The sequence below is a fragment of the Salvelinus alpinus genome, chromosome 3, assembly GCF_045679555.1.
Source record: "Salvelinus alpinus chromosome 3, SLU_Salpinus.1, whole genome shotgun sequence".
Lineage (NCBI taxonomy): Eukaryota > Metazoa > Chordata > Actinopteri > Salmoniformes > Salmonidae > Salvelinus > Salvelinus alpinus.
The window spans coordinates 91,654,358-91,679,651 of NC_092088.1; the positions used below are offsets into that span (position 1 = coordinate 91,654,358).

At 43.4% G+C, this 25,294-nt stretch overlaps 1 protein-coding gene across 1 annotated transcript in view; it reads left to right on the forward strand.

The window, feature by feature from the left end:
• eys (eyes shut homolog) overlaps window positions 1-25,294 on the forward strand; it is a 506,958-nt gene that overhangs the window by 80,702 nt on the left and 400,962 nt on the right. Inside the window, exons 13-21 of the mRNA XM_071394489.1 lie at window positions 476-589; window positions 2,519-2,641; window positions 6,027-6,140; window positions 7,389-7,622; window positions 8,230-8,352; window positions 8,979-9,092; window positions 12,281-12,394; window positions 13,284-13,397; window positions 24,769-24,966. Of these exons, the coding sequence (XP_071250590.1) occupies window positions 476-589; window positions 2,519-2,641; window positions 6,027-6,140; window positions 7,389-7,622; window positions 8,230-8,352; window positions 8,979-9,092; window positions 12,281-12,394; window positions 13,284-13,397; window positions 24,769-24,966 (1,248 nt within the window). The remainder of the gene's footprint in view (window positions 1-475; window positions 590-2,518; window positions 2,642-6,026; window positions 6,141-7,388; window positions 7,623-8,229; window positions 8,353-8,978; window positions 9,093-12,280; window positions 12,395-13,283; window positions 13,398-24,768; window positions 24,967-25,294) is intronic.

Sequence of the window (25,294 nt, forward strand, 5' to 3'; positions counted from 1 at the left end):
AATGCCTCATATTAACAATGATTAAACGATCCACGCACGCACGCACGAACGCACGAACGCACGGACGTACGGACGCACACACACACACACCCACACACACACACACACACACACACACACACACACACACACACACACACACACACACACACACACACACACACACACACACACACACACACACACACACACATGCAGATACACATGCACACTCACACAAACACACACACACACTGGATCAGAAACAGCTTTGTAAAGCAACTTCAGAGTGGGGAAACAAAGACATACACATCTTAATTGGCTGACAGATAAAACTAACCAAAGAGATTCACTAATGATCGTGTGTGTGTGTGTGTGTGTGTGTGTGTGTGTGTGTGTGTGTGTGTGTGTGTGTGTGTGTGTGTGTGTGTGTGTGTGTGTGTGTGTGTGTGTGTGTGTGTGTGTGTGTGTGTGTGTGTGTGTTTCTCTCATGCAGGCTTTGGTGGGCCGTTCTGTGAGGTGAATCTGAACGACTGCAAGTCGATGCCGTGCCAGAACGGAGCTGTGTGTGTGGACGGTGTTGACCTGTATCACTGCTTCTGTCCAGCTGGTAAGAGCCAGTCGGTGTTCCACATGGCACCCTATTCCCTGTACAGCAAGAAGGTAACCTATTGCAATTGATTACATTATTGTGACTTAAAATATCAATAAAAATGGATGTAGAAAAATAAAATAGAAAATACATTGTGCCGCAGGCTACCTGATCTGTCATCTCCAAGGCAGTACATTAATGTAGCACTAAATGAATGCTAGGCTATATCACGGCCTGTGCATTATCACTGAATCAACATATATGCATACAACCACTGCTGAGAGGCAAATTAAATAATAATAAAAAAGTACCTTCTTATCTAAGAGCTCACCTGATTATTACTGGGTATTTTCAGGCCATTAAGTTATATCAGCACATATCTAACATTCAACAAGATGAATGGTTAATGTGATGAAGGACAGTGAGCTGTAGAGCTCTACTAGCTAAACCAGATGAAAGGTTAATGCCATGAAGTGAAGAACAGTGAGCTGTAGAGCTCTACTAGCTAAACCAGATGAAAGGTTAATGTGATGAAGGACAGTGAGCTGTAGAGCTCTACTAGCTAAACCAGATGAAAGGTTAATGCCATGAAGTGAAGGACAGTGAAGTATAGATTTCTACTAGCTAAACCAGATGAAAGGTTAATGCCATGAAGTGAAGGACAGTGAGGTGTAGAACTCTACTCTTTTTCTCTGACATTTTATGCTCCCATAAACCTATTCCACTGCATGGTCACGCTACAAAATGACTATCATTAGCACTGTCACAGGCCGTGGCTGCAGAGGTACCCATGACTAATGCCAGGCTATCAGCACCATCGGTGCAGGGCAAATTCTCATCATTCCTCACTACTGACCAGAACTGAAGTTCCAAATGGTACCCTATTCCGTATATAGTGCACTACTTTTGACCAGGGCCCTATGAGCTCTAGTCAAAAGTAGTTCATTATGTAAGGAATAGGGTGCCATTTATGACTCACCCATCCATGGAACCAATTTCCATCTCTCTCCATGTCATAAAACTTGACAATTATCCTTTGTCCATTAATAATGCATAACAGTCCTCGGCCGAAATCAAGGTTTAATCAGAAGTATGTCTCACAGGTAGGACATCGACGACACAGCCAATAAATTATTGGCAAAATTGCCTGATATTCCCCTCTCCACTCATAACTTAATGACATAAATGGCGCCGACCAATTTATGACAGGAATTAGGCATTTAAGTGTGAAGATGGCTTGATGAGATCATAGAGGTAAAACACTGTACAGTAAATGTTTATATTCCAGGATATCTCTTGTCTTTAAAAAGCAGGAGAAAAACACCCACAACTGCAAAAACAAACGAATTACTTGTTTTACATGACCTGTAATGACATGTTCATCATAGGACTGGTTCTGTGCTACCATTTCTAACCGACTGAATAAAAACACGGCCTCGTTTTTTACTTGACGTCTCCATTTGATGCTTAACTTTGCCTTTGAGTTGGTTTGAAAGTCTGATCTACTACACCATCCAACTGTATGTGATAGTGAGATGTAATCTCCTATTGTATGTGATAGTGAGATATTATTCCCTACTGTATGTGTTAGTGAGATGTTATCTCCTACTGTATGTGATAGTGAGATGTTATATCCTATTGTATGTGATAGTGAGATGTAATCTCCTATTGTATGTGATAGTGAGATATTATCTCCTACTGTATGTGATTGTGAGATGTTATCTCCTACTGTATGTGTTAGAGAGATGTAATCTCCTACTGTATGTGATAGTGAAATGTAATCTCCTACTGTATGGGTTAGTGAGATGGTATCTCCTACTGTATGTGATAGTGAGATGTTATCTCCTACTGTATGTGATAGTGAGATGGTATCTCCTACTGTATGTGATAGTGAGATGTTATCTCCTACTGTATGTGATAGTGAGATGTCATCTCCTCCTGATATAGGGTTTGAGGGGCTGAACTGTGAAATCAACTATGATGAATGTGTCTATGGATTCTGCGCCAACAATTCCACATGTGTTGACCTGGTTGCCGACTATGGATGCATCTGCCCAGTGGGGTTTGTTGGTAAGAGATGAATGTTATCATTCTTATTAAATCATAAATAATATATGTCCGGTAAACCGTCCCTCACTGCATATGGTCTGTAATAACCACACATGTCTTCAGTATTCTGGTCATGTCTGTGGGTTAAAAAAACAGCACTTTAAATCAACCCGTCAACCTAATGGTGATAATATTTGAGGAGTAGAGGCCTAAATATTGTCAGAGTTGTCACTGTAAGTTGTTTGCTAATTGACTGACTCAAGAGCATATTAACTGGAATACTGGAAGTGCATAGAAGGGGATTAGAGATCAGTCCTGGGTTCAAATACTATTTGAAATCGTTTCACACACGTTGTCTATTCTTGATTGAGCGTCCCTGGCTTAACAGACCAATAGAATAGTCCTAAACTGTAAATCCCACCCATCTGACTTTTTTCTCTAGTCTGCCTGGAGTACCAAGTATTTTAAATATTTCAAATACTTTTTGAACTCAGGTCTGTTAGAGCCATCTTTATTCCTGCTCCCGAGGGGGAGACTAGACAGTAAAGGGCCTCAGACTAAGATGTTAATACTCTTACAATCCTGTGTGGAGTACGGAGGATCTCTGACGGACATATACCAGACCCCAACACTTACACTACATCTAGTTCGTGTTTACTCTGCATTCCATCCTTTACATTCAAGTTTTATTATTAGACGTATGTACAGGATACACATGGTATACACCGTCCAATGAAATGCTTACTTGCAGGTTCCTTCTGGACAACGCAACAACAATAAGAAATAAGATAAGATAAGAATATGAACGTGAAGTAAATGGCTCAGTAGATTTAAAAAAAAACTTTTTTAGCATAAGTATAATACAGGAAGGCACAATTTATAGTCCAATATTTACACGTTTTGGTGGGCAAGTGGTTAAATTGTGCAGTATTTAGCAGTCTGGTAGCAGCAATTGAGTGCGGAGGTGTGGAGAGTCAGTGCAGGTTGTATTCTAAGGTGTGGAGAGTCAGTGTAGGTTGTGTGCTGAGGTGTGGAGAGTCAGTGCAGGTTGTATTCTAAGGTGTGGAGAGTCAGTGCAGGTTGTGTGCTGAGGTGTGGAGAGTCAGTGCAGGTTGGGTGCTGAGGTGTGGAGAGTCAGTGCAGGTTGGGTGCTGAGGTGTGGAGAGTCAGTGCAGGTTGTATTCTAAGGTGTGGAGAGTCAGTGCAGGTTGTGTGCTGAGGTGTGGAGAGTCAGTGCAGGTTGGGTGCTGAGGTGTGGAGAGTCAGTGCAGGTTGGGTGCTAAGGTGTGGAGAGTCAGTGCAGGTTGTGTGCTGAGGTGTGGAGAGTCAGTGCAGGTTGGGTGCTGAGGTGTGGAGAGTCAGTGCAGGTTGTGTGGAGAGTCAGTGCAGGTTGTGTGGAAAGTCAGTGCAGGTTGTGTGGAGAGTCAGTGCAGGTTGGGTGCTGAGGTGTGGAGAGTCAGTGCAGGTTGTGTGGAGAGTCAGTGCAGGTTGTATTAAAAAAAATACTGACAATTTCAATGGCAGAAAAATCCCTGATGTTTCAAGTAGATGTCTTGGATGGGTGGGAACACGGCCCCCAGTGATGTACTGGGCCATCTTCACCACCCGCTGGAGGGCCACGGTCCCAGTGATGTACTGGGCCATCTTCACCACCCACTGGAGGGCCACGGCCCCAGTGATGTACTGGGCCATCTTCACCACCCGCTGGATGGCCTTGCGGATGTGGACGGAGCAATTTCCGTACAAGGCCATGATGCAACCAGTCAGGACGCTCTCGATGGTGCAGTGGTAGTATTTGGAGAGGACCCGGGGCGGCAAGCCGAATGTATTTTGTCGCCACACGAAGTAGAGCACTAATGTGCCCTCTTGACAAGAGTGGTGGTGTTGTTGGTCCACGTCAAGTCCTCGGTGATGTGGACGCAGAAGAACTTAAAACTGCTGACTCTCTCTACTGCAGTCCTGTTTGATGTGGATCGGGACGTGTTCCCTCCTCTGCTTACTGAAGTCCACAATCATCTCCTTTTTTTTCTCCTTACGTTGAGATATAGTTTTTTGTCCTGGCACCACAATGCCAGTTCACTTACCTCCTCCCAATAGGCTGACTCGTCGTTGTTGGTTATCAGGCCTACAACCTTGGCGTCGTCATTAAACTAGATGATGGAGTTGGAGTCGTGCAAAGCCACACAGTCGTGGGTGAACAGGGAGTACAACAGAGGGCTGAGGTAACACCCCTGGGGTGGCCTCTGTGTTAAGAGTCAGTGTGGATGAGGTGTTGTTGCCAATCCTCACAGCCTGTGGTCTGCCCGTCAGGAAGTCCAGGATCCAGTTGCAGAGGGTGGTCTCCAGACCCAGGGCTCTGAGCTTGGTGTGGAGCCTGGAGGGAACAATAGTGTTGAATGCTGAACTGTAGTCTATGAACAGCATTCTCACATAGGTGTTCCTGTTGTTCAGATGTGTTAGAGCTGTTTGAATAGCGATGGAAATGGCATCTTCCATGGATCTGTTGGAGCGGTAGGCACATTGGAGTGGGTCCAGTGTGCCTGGTATGCTGGCCTTGATGTGGACCATGACCAACCTCTCGAAGCTGTTTTTCTGGGCACTGGGGCGATGGTGGTCTCCTTGTAGCAAGTGGCCGAAGTGGGTGCGGGGATGGTGTTGTACGTGTCACAGATGTTTGTGTACACATGGTCCAGCACGTTGTTTCCTCTCGCGGGGCAAGATACATATTGATGATATTTTGGAATAATTTTGTTTAAAATCTCAAGCGACAGTAAAGCTGTGATAATAACACATGAATTCAGCTTCATTTCAAATGAACACATACTGTACACTCTTCTCCCTGAGATGGAGACAGTCCACTACATATTTGACATTCAAACCTTTACATTCAGCTAATTTTCAAATGAGCAGATACACAGTACTGCAGTCATTTAGTCTCCCCTCCCTGTGATGTAAATGGCAGAATGTAGACAGCAGATACACAGTACTACAGTCATTTAGTCTCCCCTCCCTGTGATGTAAATGGCAGAATGTAGACAGCAGATACACAGTACTACAGTCATTTAGTCTCCCCTCCCTGTGATGTAAATGGCAGAATGTAGACAGCAGATACACAGTACTACAGTCATTTAGTCTCCCCTCCCTGTGATGTAAATGGCAGAATGTAGACAGCAGATACACAGTACTACAGTCATTTAGTCTCCCCTCCCTGTGATGTAAATGGCAGAATGTAGACAGCAGATACACAGTACTGCAGTCATTTAGTCTCCATGAATACTGTCAGAATAATGATGTGATGTTGGTTGTGCACATTGGTTCTGTTGTACAATACTGATGGGATATTGGTTGTGCACAGTTTTTTTATTGTATTTGTCCTTCTGAAAATGTTTTTGTTTGACTTTTCCAGGTAAAAACTGCTCTACACCTGTTATTGAATGTGCGTCAGGGGATAGGACAAAATGCAAAAATGGTGGCACCTGTTATATCTTTGCCGGAGTGGTTCACTGCACTTGTCCACCAGGTAAAGTTTGTCTCCTTATCAGATACTGTACTGTAAACTACAGGTTACTCTGAGAAAACAAGGTCCTACCTAGAACCAGAAATGCTGCTGACTGGCCCCTGTAGAAACCCTTCTGGTTCTTTTTTAAAACCCTTTCTTCAGAAGGACCTCCTTTGTTCCAAGGTTCCATCTACAACCTCGTATCCCTCTAACCCTTTAGAACCGTTTTCTCTGAAGTAGGTACCCAAAAGACCTGCATCTGGGTGATTTAATCCTGTTGATATATCGTTATCTGGCTCTGCTGAAGTTACATTAAACCACAAAACACCTAGTTTAAAATGTCCTGCAACAGCGTGATCAAATTAAGATCTTATATCTGAAATCCATTGAAGTCAAATTAGTATTATGCCTCCATCTTTGTACACAATCATTGTTAAGCAATTTATTCATTAAGACCCTCCGGTTGTTTTTAGATGCTCTTGTTTATTCTACAATAATCCCTTTTTAAAAATTGGTAGTAAAAGGCTGAGTCCTAAATGGCCCCATATGGCTCTGGTCAAAAGTAGTGTAGGGAATAGGGTGTCATTTGGGACGCCCTCAAAGAGGCTATGTTATTGTTATTGATTACTCTGTGTGCACTCTGTTATTACCAAACCAAACCTAATTTAAATAACATCCACTGGATCATAATAGAGAGTAGTCGACCAAAGCCATGTATTACTTGAATGAGTGTCTAATTATAAATGTAGGAAAACACAAACACCCCTCAATACCTATATGTAGGTTGGTGGTTGCAATATATTTACAAATCCTATTTCTTCCACTGTCTAAGGGCCTCTATTTCCACTGTCTAAGGGCCTATATTTCCTAGTGTTTCCACTATCTAAGGGCCTCTATTTCCTGGTATTTCCACTGTCTAAGGGCCCCTATCAAATCCTATTTCCTTGTACAATATTTCCACTGTCTAAGGGCCCCTATCAAATCCTATTTCCTTGTACAATATTTCCACTGTCTAAGGGTCTCTATCAAATCTTATTTCCTAGTATTTCCACTGCCTAAGGACCTCTATCTAACTGTGAAAAACATAACATATGTAAAGCAGAAATCATAAAAGAAAAACGTCTTACAATGACAGGAGCATGTTGAGAAATGACAATCCACGCCTCTGTGTCAGAAGGGGTGTGGGTAGAAGAATAGAACACAGAACACAGCTGCTATTCAACACACAGACATCAATCAGCTCTTTGATCCAAACCCCAATGCATACAGGATGGGGAGCCGATGACTGCTCTGCACCCGTGAACCAGTGTGTGTTGAATCCCTGTGACCCGGAGGGGACCCTGTTCTGTGAAGAGCTGCCGAACGGCTTCAAATGCGTCTGCCAACACGGGTACATGGGGCGGCTGTGCAAAATCCCCATAGGTCACTGCGTCGATGGGCTGTGTCATCACGGATCAAAGTGTGTGGATCTACCGAGAGGATTCAAGTGCCATTGTTTACCCGGTAAGCTAATCACCAGGAACAAAGAAACAGGGCATGTGATTTTAATGGGGTGTGTGTGCGTGCTTGGCGTGTGCGTTGCCCTGTAAGACATTGGCTCCTTGTTACTGAAACCTGTGGTAATGTTTATATTTATTTCAGGGTCTTGTCCCTGCATTTAGGATGACTGAATACTAAAATGAGAAATATGAATGCAGTGTTTCCTAAACCTCTCCTCAAGTACCTCCGGCTGCCCCACTTATTTCCTACAGAAACAAGAACACCTGATTGAATTGATAAAATTAGTAGTTGACCAATTGAATCAGGTGTGTTAGTGAGTCAAGTTAACCAGTTGATGGGAGCCAATAACAAGGTGTGTTATTATGTTAACCATTTCATCAGAACCAATGAAAAGGTTTGTTAGTGGGTTAAGGAGCCAATAGCATCCCAGAGCGATGAGTAATGTTTGATAAAGAGGTGTTTGGAATTGGGATAAAGTCACTCTGTGAATTGCCAGTATAACATTCTCGGATTTTAACAAAAAAACAAAACATTATTACGTTCTCAAAATGATTCCCTCATAATTCCAGCCCTTAATTCAGAGGGTCTCATTCGTCTCTTCTTCATTCAGGTTTAACGGGACAATTCTGCGAGGTGAACATAGATGACTGTGACGAGAAGCCGTGCGGTGTTCTAAGTATTTGCAAAGACACCGTCAACGGCTACAATTGTTTCTGTGCACCTGGATTCATTGGTGAGTAGCTACGTTATCAACAGGGGATGTCAGGGCAATTTCCCCTTTGCTCGTAATTCCATCGACGTTTGGTCTTTTGGTGTCAAAGACCTTGAGCCTCCCTATGTAGGTTGGTATTGTTAAACACTTATTTACCTTCCACATGTCATACAGCAGTTCCATTACACACTTCTCTCAGTATCATTCAGTTCCTCTTCTCTCAGTATCGTACAGTTCCATTACACACTTCTCTCAGTATCATTCAGTTCCTCTCCTCTCAGTATCATTCAGTTCCATAACACACTTTTCTTTGACACAGCACATGTCCTTTAACACCCATTTATCTACAGTCAGAAGCCCCCCCTTCCTCTCCCCCCTACCTCTCTCTACTTCCCATTCCTCTTCCCCCTTTCCTCTCTTCCTCACATCATTAAGGAAGCTCATTTGATTAAAGGGGGCCTATTATTTATGTTTCAAAATCTGGCAGATGCTTCTGTGTGTGTGTGTGTGTGTGTGTGAGTGTTTCTGTGTGTGTGTGCAGAGTGTGTGCGTGTGTCGGTATGTAGACTATGCATGAGTTGCGTGTGTCGGTATGTAGACTATGCATGAGTGGACCTTCATGCAGTGAACCTCTCCTGTCTTTCCAGGTAATAACTGTGAGGTGGAGGTAAACGAGTGTCTGAGCCAGCCCTGCCACAACGGAGCTTCCTGCTCTGATGAGCTCAACGCATTCAGCTGCTTATGCCCAATCGGAGTCACAGGTACACACACACACACAACACACAACACACACACACACACACACATACACAACACAACACAACACAACACACACACGTACATTTGTGCTCTATCCCTTATGGTTGTTGTCATGACAAACATATCATATGTGACATCACAGTACGTTGACTGTAGGAGTTGACAAGGCAGCACAAATAGATCTGGGACCAAAACGTCATCATTAATACTTAAACCCCTTATAAATCATTTTAAATACCTTACCTTAAAGTATGTTTCTAAGATGTAAGATAAAGAACAGGGCTCTCCAACCCTGTTCCTGGAGAGAGACCCTCCTGTAGGTTTTAACTCCAGCCCTGTTCCTGGAGAGATACCCTCCTGTAGGTTTTAACTCCAACCCTGTTCCTGGAGAGATACCCTCCTGTAGGTTTTAACTCCAACCCTGTTCCTGGAGAGATACCCTCCTGTAGGTTTTAACTCCAACCCTGTTCCTGGAGAGATACCCTCCTGTAGGTTTTAACTCCAGCCCTGTTCCTGGAGAGATACCCTCCTGTAGGTTTTAACTCCAACCCTGTTCCTGGAGAGATACCCTCCTGTAGGTTTTAACTCCAAACCTGTTCCTGGAGAGATACCCTCCTGTAGGTTTTAACTCCAAACCTGTTCCTGGAGAGATACCCTCCTATAGGTTTTAACTCCAGCCCTGTTCCTGGAGAGAAACCCTCCTGTAGGTTTTAACTCCAACCCTGTTCCTGGAAAGATACTTTATGACAAAAAAATATGCACAAACGTTTGTCTCTAAATTAACTAACATATTCCTCTCAATTGTACATCTTTTGCTTGACTCGTTATGACATTATAACAACTTACATCTGGTTCCACCGTAACGTTTTGTCAGCCATCTTTGTTGAAGAACGACACAAGGCAAGGGTGGCTCGCGTCAAAATTCGTCATTGGAACCACTCGATATGATTGGTAATATAAAAACCTTGGGACCCAAATGCAAAATGAGTGCAATGAAGCCGTGTCTGAAGCAATGAAGCCGTGACGCTGGGTACCTCTATGTCCCGCAAGGCAAGTTTGCAACTTTTAAAGGAGGAACCACTGTACCCTCCTTTGGGAGGCTGTATATGGCTGCATATGCTGTAATGCACTATGTACAGTTAAAGTCGGAAGTTTACATACACTTAGGTTGGAGTCATTAAAACTCGTTTTTCAACCATTACACAAATTTCTTGTTAACAAACTATAGTTTTGGCAAGTCGGTTAGGACATCTACTTTGTGCATGACACAAGTCATTTTTCCAACAATTGTTTACAGACAGATTATTTCACATATAATTCACTGTATCACAATTCCAGTGGGTCAGAAGTTAACATGCACTAAGTTGACTGTGCCTTTAAACAGCTTGGAAAATTCCAGAAAATGATGTCATGGCTTTAGAAGCTTCTGATAGGCTAATTGACATAATTTGAGTCAATTGGAGGTGTACCTGTGGATGAATTTCAAGGACTACCTTCAAACTCAGTGCCACTTTGCTTAACATCATGGGAAAATCAAAAGAAATCAGCCAAGACCTCAGAAAAGATTTGTAGACCTCCACAAGTCTGGTTCATCCTTGGGAGCAATTTCCAAACGCCTGAAGGTACCACTTTCATCTGTACAAACAATAGTACGCAAGTATAAACACCATGGGACCACGCAGCCATCATACCACTCAGGAAGGAGACACATTCTGTCTTCTAGAGATGAAAGTACTTTGCTGCAAAAAGTGCAAATCAATCCCAGGACAACAGCAAAGGACCTTGTGAAGATGCTGTAGGAAACAGGTACAAAAGTATCTAGGTCCACAGTAAAACGAGTCCTATCTCGACATAACCTGAAAGGCCGCTCAGCAAGGAAGAAGCCACTGTTCCAAAACCGCCATTAAAAAAAGCAAGACTGTGGTTTGCAACTGCAGATGTGGACAAAGATGGTACTTTTTGGAGAAATGTCCTCTGGTCTGATGAAACAAAAAAATAACTGTTTGGCCATAATGACCATCGTTATGTTTGGAGGAAAAAGTGGGACGCTTGCAAGCTGAAGAACACCATCCTAACCGTGAAGCACTCTGGTGGCAGCATCATGTTGTGGGGCTGCTTTACTGCAGGAGGGACTGGTGCACTTCACAAAATAGATGGCATCATGAGGCAGGAACATTATGTGGATATATTGAAGCAACATCTCAAGACATCAGTCAGGAAGTTATAGCGTGGTCACAAATGGGTCTTCCAAATGGACAATGACCCCAAGCATACTTCCAAAGTTGTGGCAAAATGTCTTAAGGACAACAAAGTCAAGGTATTGGAGTGGCCATCACAAAGCCCTGACCTCAATCCTATCGAAAATGTGTGGGCAGAACTGAAAATGTGTGTGCCGAGCAAGGAGGCCTACACACCTGACTTAGTTACACCAGCTCTGTCAGGAGGAATGGCACAAAATTCACCCAACTTATTGTGGGACCACGACACTAGTTGTGATCACGTAGCAGTTCAATAACAGAAACATCACCAACACCTTTGTTGAGGTCTGTTTTACGAAGTGAAGTCAAGCAAAGTAAATTAAAGCAAGATAACTTGACAGCCTATAGCAATCCACTGTGTAATTAGCTATGCTAATATTCCTATATGCATGTAAATTAATGCTGTCCTGTGCGAGAGGTGTATAACCATTATAACTATGTCAATGTTCATTATGTTCAATACACTGGGGCTGCATCACAAATGGCACCCTATTCCCTTATAGTGCATTATGTTTGACCAGAGCCCCGGTAAGCTTATCACTGCTCTGGTCAAAAGTAGTGCACTATAAGAGAATAGGGTCCCATTTGGGACCGTGCTGGGTCATGTAAGGTCATATTGAAAACATAAGGGATCATTTATCCAATGTCAGACGAGAGGTCTCTCTATTATTTCTCAGTTCATTTCAATCTGAATTGTTAGGAAATTGTCTGAGTTAACTAGATGAATATATGCAAATCGAGGGATCCATATTTTAGTAACCCGTCTTGAACTGAGTTTCTCTCTTTTAGTTTTAGTTCAGAAGGTGGATAGCTCGGAGGCTTTTAAGATTTCACTTGAAAGGGGATTCTTTTTAACACTTGGTTTATAATTGGTAGGAATGGGAATGTTCATGAAACTGTTTCTTCCTCTTTCATTTTGTCTTTCCCTACAGGTGACTACTGTGAAATCAACATTGATGAGTGTCTGTCAGGGCCATGCAGACACAATAGCACGTGTTTGGACCTGGCCAATGGCTATGAATGTGTCTGTCTACCCGGCTTTACTGGTCAGTGTATCTAACTTACTGAATTTTACTTAATTAGTGCATACTGAACTAAACAAGCATTGACAATATAACCTACTGAATATGAATCCTGTAGCTTTATCTTAGCAAACTATAGTAGGCTCTATTCACTCTAATCCGCATTGCCATATTCGTGCTCTACCATAGCCTCACTGGTAGATGCTTCCAGCTTTCACCAAGAAAATCCTCCACACAGAAGTTTGTGTCTGTGGGCGGTATAGTCTACAAACAAAGATGTCTGTGGAGTTTGATTGTTTTCCAGTGTACGTCTTCAACAACGTGCTGCTTAGGTACACTGGCAACTACAGTCTATGTTTTGAACTCTAGTGTTGCTAGGCAGCGGTGGAACAATAGAAATAGAATCCTATGGGTGGAACACCTTAATGAAATAGATCTGCCAACCCCAGGGGAGAAGAATGAGTAAAGTGATGTTTACATGCCTGTAGTCTGGACAAAGCACATCACACGTCGGCAGCGTCCCAAACGGCACCCTGTTCCCTACGTAGTGCTGGACCCTGGTAGTGCGCCGTATAAGGAATAGGATACCATTTGGGATGCAGTCATTGTGGTGTTCTCTGACTAACTGATGAGGAGTGAAGACAGAAGATACACAGTTAGTTACTGTTCCATGATCTCATTAGATCCTATTTCCTGTGTCCAACCGAAGAGGTTATTAACTGTCCTGGGATGCGTCCCAAATGGCACCTTAATCCCTTCATAGTGCACTGCTTTTGGACCCATATGCCTCTGGTCAAAAGTAGTGCACTTTATATGGAATAGGGTGCCATTTGGGACGCAGACCCGCTACTAGTCTCACTGACCCCTAAAAACATGACTTATTTATTTGTTTATGTTGTTGTTTGTATCAAAGGCGCTGGGTGTGAGTTCGACATTGACGAGTGTGCCTCTTCTCCCTGCAAGAACGGAGCCACTTGCATTGACCAGCCTGGCAATTACCACTGTCAGTGTGTGGCTCCATTCAAAGGTAATGAACACTGAGAGGGAGTGTGTGTGGTGTGTGTGTGTGTTCCTGCGTGCGTGTCACTGTGTGCATGTGTCTCCATTTGAAAGGTAATGCACACTGAGGGAATGGGGACGATCACCAAAGTTAATTAACCTCCCTGAGCGTCCCTCTCTCACCTGCCTGAACTCATTCTGCTGCAGTCTTCAGCAACATTAGTAAGGCTTCATTCTCTGGTTGTGGCGATGCTCGACAAAGCAGATGAAACCCATTGCTAATCTTCCAGGTGGTGTATCTATTTCTCATAGCCTTGGTCTCCACTAATGTTGTATAGACTTGGTCTCCACTAATGTTGTATAGCCTTGGTCTCCACTAATGTTGTATAGCCTTGGTCTCCACTAATGTTGTATAGACTTGGTCTCCACTAATGTTGTATAGCCTTGGTCTCCACTAATGTTGTATAGACTTGGTCTCCACTAATGTTGTATAGACTTGGTCTCCACTAATGTTGTATAGCCTTGGTCTCCACTAATGTTGTATAGCCTTGGTCTCCACTAATGTTGTATAGCCTTGGTCTCCACTAATGTTGTATAGACTTGGTCTCCACTAATGTTGTATAGACTTGGTCTCCACTAATGTTGTATTAGTGTTGTATAGCCTTGCTCTCCACTAATGTTGTATAGACTTGGTCTCCACTAATGTTGTATAGCCTTGGTCTCCACTAATGTTGTATAGCCTTGGTCTCCACTAATGTTGTATAGCCTTGGTCTCCACTAATGTTGTATAGCCTTGGTCTCCACTAATGTTGTATAGACTTGGTCTCCACTAATGTTGTATAGACTTGGTCTCCACTAATGTTGTATTAGTGTTGTATAGCCTTGGTCTCCACTAATGTTGTATAGACTTGGTCTCCACTAATGTTGTATAGCCTTGGTCTCCACTAATGTTGTATAGCCTGGTCTCCACTAATGTTGTATAGCCTTGGTCTCCACTAATGTTGTATAGACTTGGTCTCCACTAATGTTGTATAGACTTGGTCTCCACTAATGTTGTATAGACTTGGTCTCCACTAATGTTGTATAGACTTGGTCTCCACTAATGTTGTATAGACTTGGTCTCCACTAATGTTGTATAGCCTTGGTCTCCACTAATGTTGTATAGCCTTGGTCTCCACTAATGTTGTATAGACTTGGTCTCCACTAATGTTGTATAGCCTTGGTCTCCACTAATGTTGTATAGACTTGGTCTCCACTAATGTTGTATAGACTTGGTCTCCACTAATGTTGTATTAGTGTTGTATAGCCTTGGTCTCCACTAATGTTGTATAGACTTGGTCTCCACTAATGTTGTATAGCCTTGGTCTCCACTAATGTTGTATAGCCTTGGTCTCCACTAATGTTGTATAGCCTTGGTCTCCACTAATGTTGTATAGCCTTGGTCTCCACTAATGTTGTATAGACTTGGTCTCCACTAATGTTGTATAGACTTGGTCTCCACTAATGTTGTATTAGTGTTGTATAGCCTTGGTCTCCACTAATGTTGTATAGACTTGGTCTCCACTAATGTTGTATAGCCTTGGTCTCCACTAATGTTGTATAGCCTTGGTCTCCACTAATGTTGTATAGCCTTGGTCTCCACTAATGTTGTATAGACTTGGTCTCCACTAATGTTGTATAGACTTGGTCTCCACTAATGTTGTATAGACTTGGTCTCCACTAATGTTGTATAGACTTGGTCTCCACTAATGTTGTATAGACTTGGTCTCCACTAATGTTGTATAGCCTTGGTCTCCACTAATGTTGTATAGCCTTGGTCTACACTAATGTTGTATAGACTTGGTCTCCACTAATGTTGTATAGCCTTGGTCTCCACTAATGTTGTATAGACTTGGTCTCCACTAATGTTGTATAGACTTGGTCTCCACTAATGTTGTATAGACTTGGTCTCCACTAATGTTGTATAGCCTTGGTCTCCACTAATGTTGTATTAGTGTTGTATAGACTTGGTCTCCACTAATGTTGTATAGCCTTGGTCTCCACTAATGTTGTATAGCCTTGGTCTCCACTAATGTTGTATAGACTTGGTCTCCACTAATGTTGTATAGACTTGGTCTCCACTAATGTTGTATAGACTTGGTCTCCACTAATGTTGTATAGACTTGGTCTCCACTAATGTTGTATAGCCTTGGTCTCCACTAATGTTGTATAGCCTTGGTCTCCACTAATGTTGTATGGCCTTGGTCTCCACTAATGTTTTATAGACTTGGTCTCCACTAATGTTGTATAGACTTGGTCTCCACTAATGTTGTATAGACTTGGTCTCCACTAATGTTGTATAGACTTGGTCTCCACTAATGTTGTATAGACTTGGTCTCCGCTAATGTTGTATAGACTTGGTCTCCACTAATGTTGTATAGACTTGGTCTCCACTAATGTTGTATAGACTTGGTCTCCACTAATGTTGTATAGACTTGGTCTCCGCTAATGTTGTATAGACTTGGTCTCCGCTAATGTTGTATAGACTTGGTCTCCACTAATGTTGTATAGCCTTGGTCTCCACTAATGTTGTATAGACTTGGTCTCCACTAATGTTGTATAGACTTGGTCTCCACTAATGTGTTATGTCTTGGTGCCCTATAGCCTTAGTCAACTAGTGCCATATAAAATCTGTTGTTTTCACCAAATTCTGTTTTGTTTGGTCTCAAAATCACACATTTTTATAGAAAAGCAACAAAATTGGATGTTCTATGTCCACAGCAATGCTTAAAGGAGATTTTCACTATTTATTTTTGATGTAAATTACATGTTGTAGAAGGTTACAGATTTTTTTTTTTTAAATAGAATTTCACCTGTTTTTGAGAAACTTACCCCAACAGCAGTTGACTTCCTGAAGCTCATTCTGAAGGTTCAGATCCAGGACGTCCACTTTGCGGCTGAGCCGTTGTTGCTCCTAGATGATTCCACTTTGCGGCTGAGCCGTTGTTGCTCCTAGATGATTCCACTTCGCGGCTGGGCCGTTGTTGCTCTTAGACGTTTCCACTTCGCGGCTGAGCCGTTGTTGCTCTTAGACGTTTCCACTTCGCGGCTGGGCCGTTGTTGCTCTTAGACGTTTCCACTTCACGGCTGGGCCGTTGTTGCTCTTAGACGTTTCCACTTCACGGCTGGGCCGTTGTTGCTCTTAGACGTTTCCACTTCGCGGCTGGGCCGTTGTTGCTCTTAGACGTTTCCACTTCACGGCTGGGCCGTTGTTGCTCTTAGACGTTTCCACTTCACGGCTGGGCCGTTGTTGCTCTTAGACGTTTCCACTTCGCGGCTGAGCCGTTGTTGCTCCGAGACGTTTCCACTTCGCGGCTGAGCCGTTGTTGCTCCTAGATGTTTCCACTTCGCGGCTGAGCCGTTATTGCTCCTACATGTTTCCACTTCGCGGCTGAGTCGTTGTTGGTCCTAGATGTTTCCACTTCGCGGCTGAGCCGTTATTGCTCCTAGATGTTTCCACTTCGCGGCTGAGCCGTTATTGCTCCTACATGTTTCCACTTCACGGCTGAGCCGTTGTTGCTCCTAGACATTTCCACTTCACAATAACAGCACTTACAGTTGACTGGGGCAGCTCTAGCAGGGCAGAAATTGACGAACTGACTTGTTTGAAAAGAGGCATCCTATAACGGTGCCACGTTGAAAGTCACTGAGCCTTTCAGTAAGGCCATTCTACTGCCAATGTTTGTCTATAGAGATTGCATAGCTGTGTGCTTGATTTTATACACCTTTGGCTGAAACAGCTGAATCCACTCATTTGACGGGCTGTCTACTTACCTCTGGCCATGTAGTGTAGGTAGTGGTGCCATAGCAACCGTTGTGTGTGTGTGTGATGTATGGAAAAAGACTGTTTCAATCTTGACAAAAGGCAATATTTTATTGCCATGTCTCCTGTGGACAACACGCTACACACTCACTCACACACACTGACACTCCAACACACACACACATTTGCTCACACACATAAAACACGCACACTCACATACAATCATCATATATGATGCTGCTACTCTGTTTATCATATATCCTGATGCCCAGTCATCTTACCCCTATACAGTACAAGTCAAAAGTTTGGACACACCTACTCATTCTAGGGTTTTTCTTTATTTTGACTATTTTCAACATTGTAGAAAGTAGTGAAGACATCAAAACTATGAAATAACACATATGGAATCATGTAGCAACCAAAAATTTGTTAAACAAATCAAAATATATTTTAGATTTTAGATTCTTCAAATTAAACACCCTTGATGACAGCTTTGCACACGCTTGGCATTCTCTCAACCAGCATCATGAGATAGTCACCTGGAATGCATTTCAATTAACAGGTGTGCCTTGTTAAAAATGTATTTGTGGAATTTGAGCCAATCAGTTGTGTTGTGACAAGGTAGGGGTGGTATACAGAAGATATCCCTATTTGGTAATAACAGCTCAAATTATGGCAAGAACAGCTCAAATAAGCAAAGCGCAATGGACATTAGACCAGTGGAAATCTGTTCTTTGGTCTGATGAGTCCAAATTTAAAATCTTTGGTTCCAACCGCAGTTTCTTTGTAAGACGCAGAGTAGGTAAACGGATGATCATCGCATGTGTTGTTCCCACCGTGAAGTATGGAGGAGGAGGTGTGATGGTGTGGGGGTGCTTTGCTTGTGACACTGTCAGTGATTTATTTTGAATTCAAGGAACACTTAACCAGCATGGCTACCACAGCATTCTGCATCGATACGTCATCCCATCTGGTTTGCGCTTAGTGGAACTATCATTTGTTTTTCAACAGGACAATGACCCAAAACACACCTCCAGGCTGTGTAAGGGCTATTTGACCAAGGAGAGTGATGGAGTGCTGCATCAGATGACCTGGCCTCCACAATCACCCAACCTCAACCCAATTAAGAGCGTTTGGGATGAGTTAAACCGCAGAGTGAAGGAAAAGCAGCCAACAAGTGCTCAGCATATGTGGGAATTCTTCAAGACTATTGGAAAAGCATTCCTCATGAAGCTGGTTGAGAGAATGCCGAGTGTGTGCAAAGCTGTCATCAAGGCAAAGTGTGGCTACTTTGAAGAATCTACAATCTAAAATATATTTTGATTTGTTTAACACTTTTCTGGTTACTACATGATTCCATATGTTTTATTTCATAGTTTTGATGTCTTCACTATTATTCTACAATGTAGAAATAGTAAACAAAACAAAAAACGTAGGTGTGTCCAAACTTTTGAGTGGTACTGTACATATCTACCTCCAGTATCCCTGCACATAGGGCGGCACGCAATTGGCCCAGCGTCGTCAGGGAGGGTTTGGCCGGTGTAGGCCGCCATTGTAAATAATAAGAATAAGAATTTGTTCTTAACTGACTTGTCTAGTTAGAATTGTAAATGTGATATTGGAATTGACCCTGTATATAGCATACCTACTTTCTCATGTTCTTATTTCCTGTGTGTTTTTGTTGTACCTTACTTGATGCGTACTACATTGATATTGATTACTGCATTCTTGGGATAAAACTTGCAAGAAAGGCATTTCCTTGTACTTGTGCATGTGACAGTAAAAACTTGATGCGTGCAACATTGACTTGAGTAGTTTGCTACTATTATGGAAATCAAACAGACATCCAAGTTGGCCTAATCAAGTTTTGATTACCATTTGTGTGGTGGCTGTGATTAAGGAGCAGGAACTCTCATTGGGGTGTCGGCACCAGAGTGGGAACGTTTACTTGGTCCCTGTGCCCAAGAACACTAAGATAACCTTCCTAAATTACTACCGACCCGTAGCACTCACGTCTGTAGCCATGAAATGCTTTGGAAGGCTGGTCATGGCTCACATCAATGCCATTATCCCAGAAACCCTAGACCCACTCTAATTTGCATACCAATGATGCAATCTCTATGGCACTCCACACTGCCCTTTCACACCTGGACAAAAGGAACACGGCAGGTAGCCTAGTGGTTAGAGCGTTGGGCCAGTAACCGAAAGGTTGCTGGATCGAATCCCCGAGCTGTCGTTCTGCTCCTGAACAAGGCAGTTAACCCCACTGTTCCCCAGTAGGCCGTCTTTGTAAATAAGAATTTGTTCTTAACGGACTTGCCTAGTTAAATAAAGGTTAGAAAAATATAGATATATGTTTTAAAACACCTATGTGAGAATGCAGGCTCAGCGTTCAACACCATAGTGCCCTCAAAGCTAAGGACCCTTGGACTAAACACCTCCCTCTGCAACTGGATCCTGGACTTTCTGACGGGCCGCCACCAGGTGGTAAGGGTAACAACACATCCGCCACGCTGATCCTCAACACGGGGGCCCCTCAGGGGTGCGTGCTCGGTCTCCTCCTGTACTCCCCGTTCACTTATGACTTCACGGCCAGGCATGACTCCAACACCATCACGTTTGCTGATGAAACAACAGCCTGATCCACCAACAAACTAGCATGGTCCAAGCACACCAAGACAGTCGTGAAGAGGGCACGACAAGACCTATTCCCCCTCAGGAGATTTGGCGTGGGTCTTCGGATCCTCAAGGGGTTTAGCAGCTACACCATCGAGAGCGTCCTGACAGGTTGCATCGCTGCCTGGTGTTGCGGTTGCACGGCTTCCAAGTCTAGGTCCAAGAGGCTTCTAAACAGCTTCTACCCCCAAGCCATAAGACTCCTGAACAGCTATTCAAATGGCTACCCAGAATATTTGCATTGCCCCCCCCCCCTTCTACGCTGCTGCTATTCTCTGTTATTATCTATGCATTGTCACTTTAATAACTCTATGTACATTTACATATTACCTCAATTACCTCGTCATTGGTGCTCCCGCACATTGACTCTGTACCGGTACCCCCTGTATATAGCCTCCACATTGACTCTGTACCGGTACTCCCTGTATATAGCCGCCACATTGACTCTGTACCGGTACCCCCTGTATATAGCCGCCACATTGCCGCCACATTGACTCTGTACCGGTACTCCCTGTATATAGCCTCCACATTGACTCTGTACCGGTACCCCCTGTATATAGCCTCCACATTGACTCTGTACCGGTACTCCCTGTATATAGTCTCCACATTGACTCTGTACCGGTACCCCCTGTATATAGCCTCCACATTGACTCTGTACCGGTACTCCCTGTATATAGCCTCCACATTGACTCTGTACCGGTACCCCCTGTATATAGCCGCCACATTGACTCTGTACCGGTACCCCCTGTATATAGCCTCCACATTGACTCTGTACCGGTACTCCCTGTATATAGCCGCCACATTGACTCTGTACCGGTACCCCCTGTATATAGCCGCCACATTGACTCTGTACCGGTACCCCCTGTATATAGCCTCCACATTGACTCTGTACCGGTACTCCCTGTATATAGCCTCCACATTGACTCTGTACCGGTACTCCCTGTATATAGCCTCCACATTGACTCTGTACCGGTACCCCCTGTATATAGCCTCCACATTGACTCTGTACCGGTACTCCCTGTATATAGCCTCCACATTGACTCTGTACCGGTACCCCCTGTATATAGCCTCCACATTGACTCTGTACCGGTACTCCCTGTATATAGCCTCCACATTGACTCTGTACCGGTACTCCCTGTATATAGCCTCCACATTGACTCTGTACCGGTACTCCCTGTATATAGCCTCCACATTGACTCTGTACCGGTACCCCCTGTATATAGCCGCCACATTGACTCTGTACCGGTACTCCCTGTATATAGCCGCCACATTGACTCTGTACCGGTACTCCCTGTATATAGCCGCCACATTGACTCTGTACCGGTACTCCCTGTATATAGCCGCCACATTGACTCTGTACCGGTACTCCCTGTATATAGCCCCGCTATTGTTATTTACTGCTGCTCTTTAATTATTTGTTATTCTTATCTCTTCCTTATTTAATTTTTTTTTTTTTTTCTTAAAACTGCATTTTTGGTTAATGGCTTGTAAGTAAGCATTTCACTGTAGTATTTAGCGCATGGGACAAATAAACTTTGATTTGATTTGGTCCTTTTGGAGCTACAGTGGTAAAGGGCAGGAGTCAGAATTGTGACCGGTGTGCAGCTACAATCTCTGTCTTGTTTGGTCCTGAAACACTGGCTATGTTATTGGGAGTTGTATATAGGAGAGGGGGTCATTGTACACAACTGGGCCCTACCCTTGGCCCTACCCTGGGCCCTACCCTGGGCCCTACCCTGGGCCCTACCCTGGGCCCTACCCTGGGCCCTACACTGGGCCCTACACTGGGCCCTACCCTGGGCCCTACCCTGGGCCCTACCCTGGGCCCTACACTGGGCCCTACCCTGGGCCCTACCCTGGGCCCTACAAATGCTATGGTCGACACTCCCATCGGAGTTGGCTAAACAGCACAAAGAGATCTGGGTCCAGGCTAAGGTTGCATAACACTGATAGCCCACAGCTTTGCCTCCTCAGCATACTGTACTATGACGAATCACTGGTCACTGACCTCTCAGTCTGTCCTGATCCTGCAGTAGAATCAGAAGCATGAACACAAGCCGGTGAGCAAAACTGGTTGATAACCACGTCATTACAACAGGATTACAACCAACTCTATTCTGGACACTTTCAGATTTCGTTATCAACAAAGAAAAGTACAGTAAATGTGAAATGCACATCAAATCAACAGTGTAATGTTTGGATACATTTGGTCTAATCATTTTCCCATAATCTCCAAACTGTTTCCTTTCATTTGCTACCATGCTTATGCATATGTGTTTCATATTTCTCTAACGATTGCATTTAGCCCTATCCATATGGGCCAACTCCCACAAGGGTTAACCCTTTGCTCCAGGGTCGCCGTTGATAATGGCTGACCCTGGCCGTGACCCCACTCCTCTGCTTGGTTACATATCCTGTGTTTCTTTGAAAATATGTTTTATATACTGTAGCTAGTACTGGTCGTGACATGTTCTATGCTTTCACCAGGGTTGACGATGGAGTTCAGTGCCATGGTAGATGGCTCTATAGAATTACAGATTTTATAGGATCTCTGTGGATAACTCAACACATTTTTCAACCCTCTAATGACATGTTTTATACTTTCACCAAGTTTGAAAGCTGAGACCTACTGAGTTCAGTGCCATGGTAGATCTTTAAATATCTTTACCTCAAGCTGTTCCAGTTTTGTAATCATATACTTTCCCCTGTCTTTAAAAAAAAAAATCATCTTGCAGAAATGATCAGAGGTAGGAAAGATAACTACTTGTTTTGATATGTCAAGCTTGCATGGAAATGATGCTCTTCCCAAAAACCTCCTCTGTGTCCCAAATGGCACCGTATTACCTATTTAGTGCACTACCTATGGTCCCTGGTCAAAAGTAGTGCACCAATATAAGGAATAGGGTGCCATTTTCCTGTTCTCATTTACTCACACTGTTCATTGCTTGGCTCTGTCATGTTTTTTTAACTGTCTTTGTTGAAAACACTTTGCCTTGTTCATGTGTTTTCTTATTTAAAATGTTTTCCAAGAGGGCGCTTTCATCAGAACGTGTTTTGATATTGTGCTTTTGGCATGCTGGGTCTTCCAGCTAGCTATTATTTTAGGCCTGAGTGGAGTTTCCTGGCTTGTTATTCTGCTTCGTAGAGGTGATGTGCGCGTCTTCTTGTAAATGTCTCTCTGTTGTGAAGTCAATATGAAACAGTTTAAAAGTCGAGATCTATCAGTCAAGCTAGCTTGTTTTGCTCTCGCGATAAAAATGTAACTTTCCTTGATTACATGATAACAACTAAACTTTCCCTCTGAGGAAACAGTCATGAGCGTAGTGTTGCTACTATTCACACGATTGAAGAGGTGCGTGATTGTGTCACTATCCTACAGTCTGTTTTATTGTTGTGAACAAGGAGTTTTGAAAGTGACTCCAAGATGTTCATACCAAATAGAACCCTATTCCATATATAGTGCACTACATAGGGAAGCAACAGTAGTGCACTACATAGGGAAGCAACAGTAGTGCATTACATAGGGAATAGGGTGCTATTTGAGATGCATCCTTAGTGCTAAATTGGATTTCACAATAAAAACACTTTTTTTTAACCGTTTCAGTAAAAACATGTTTATTAGGTCATTTACATATTTTCTCCTAAGAAATATTTCATTATTCTCCAAAAATATATTTTTTTGCATTATATAGGTAATTATACGATATTCATTTACATTTTTATTTCAGATATAGCATTCAAATGATCAGAAACCTTCAGTAGCATTTGAGATCTGTCGTCGCACCAGAGGGAGTTTGAGATGTTACTAAGCATTGGTACAAATTAAATGTTAATGATTGACTAATTAGCAGTAAATCTATTAGCTCCCCATATTCTCCAGTATATTGGCACCCTCATAAAGCAGACAGTCAGTGGTGTCAAACAGGGACATACAGTTTTTCACAGTCATTCCTCACTCCCTGTCCAGTTATGTATTGTTCATTTCATTAAAATATTTGAGAATAAACATCAAATATAATTTATTGCACAGATGAGACGAAATACGTTTGAGAATGTGTTTATTTTATGCACCAGGGAGCAATTGAGTACAACAATGAACTTCTATATCTGTCTGCCTGTTTGTTGCTGGCCGCTGCTCTACCTTCTCTGTCTGACTCTGTTTCTCTCTGTCTGCCTGTTTGTTGCTGGCCGCTGCTCTATCTTCTCTGTCTGACACCGGTTTCTACAACTAGCTCTCACAGTCTCGCGTCACAATTTGGAGACGTTCATCCATGTTTCTAAAAACGTCAAATTTAGAAGTTGTTCCAAACATCAAAATAAAAAAAAGTTTAGAAATGAACTCTGGATTCTTAAGATTAGACATGAACTCAGAATGGTTAAGGCAGGGTTCAGGTTTGGGATTGGTTTAAAACAGAACTTTCTATCACTGGATTTAAGCATGCAACCTTTAAAAAAAGAGGCAGATGCTTACCATTGATAAAGGTCAGTATCGCTGGACTTTCTATCACTGGATTCGAACATTCAACCTTTGGAACCATCCCCATCCACAACGCCCTAGCAAAACCAAAGCCTATTTGAAGGTAACAGCACTCACTGTTGCCTCTAGTGGTCGGTTTCCATATCATCTCCCGACGTCCTCAGACATGGATGGACGTCGAATAGTGGCTTGTATGACAGGTGACCTGCCTGGTCTTCTCTCTCCGTCTGCCTATTTGTTGTTGTCCGCTGCTCTTCCTACAGCATGTCGGAAGAAATTATGTTCATCTGAAAATGTTTCTCACTCGTCCTGTTTGCCTATTAATTCTTGGGCTCTGCTCTTCCTACCGTACTAGAAGTAGGAACTGTGAGTTCTATGTCTGACTCTGTGTGTCTCTCCCCCCACCCCTGCTGGTTGCTGGGCTCCCGCTACCTCCTACTATAGGTAGGAACTGTGAGTTCCTCCCCTGTGAGGCCAACAACCCCTGTGAGAACGATGCTGAGTGTGTAGAGGAACCGGACCAGGTCCATTTCCCCCTGGGTTTCCGCTGTCGCTGTCGACGTGGCTTCACAGGCCCCCGCTGTGAGATCAACATGGACGAGTGCAGCTCCAACCCCTGCCTTCACGGATTCTGCTACGATGGTGAGACACACACCACTGGTGTACCACACACCCCTACAGCCCCCTCAGGGAGGGCGGGGGGCACGGGCTCTGGGGGACCCCAACCCTTATTTATTTTTTGTGTTAGGGGCCCCCTGGAGGTCGGTTCCCCCTCCCCAGATAGCATATGAACAGGTAATAAGTCATGGCAAAATGTGTAGAATAGCTGGAAATTAGATTTTTTTTTAATACAAAATTCTCTGTCTCATTGCAAAATTTGTAGAATAGCATGATATGAGCTATAAAACTGCAATATTTTCTCTCTGCCCCATTGCAATACGTATAGAATCAGAAACTGCAGTAGGCCACT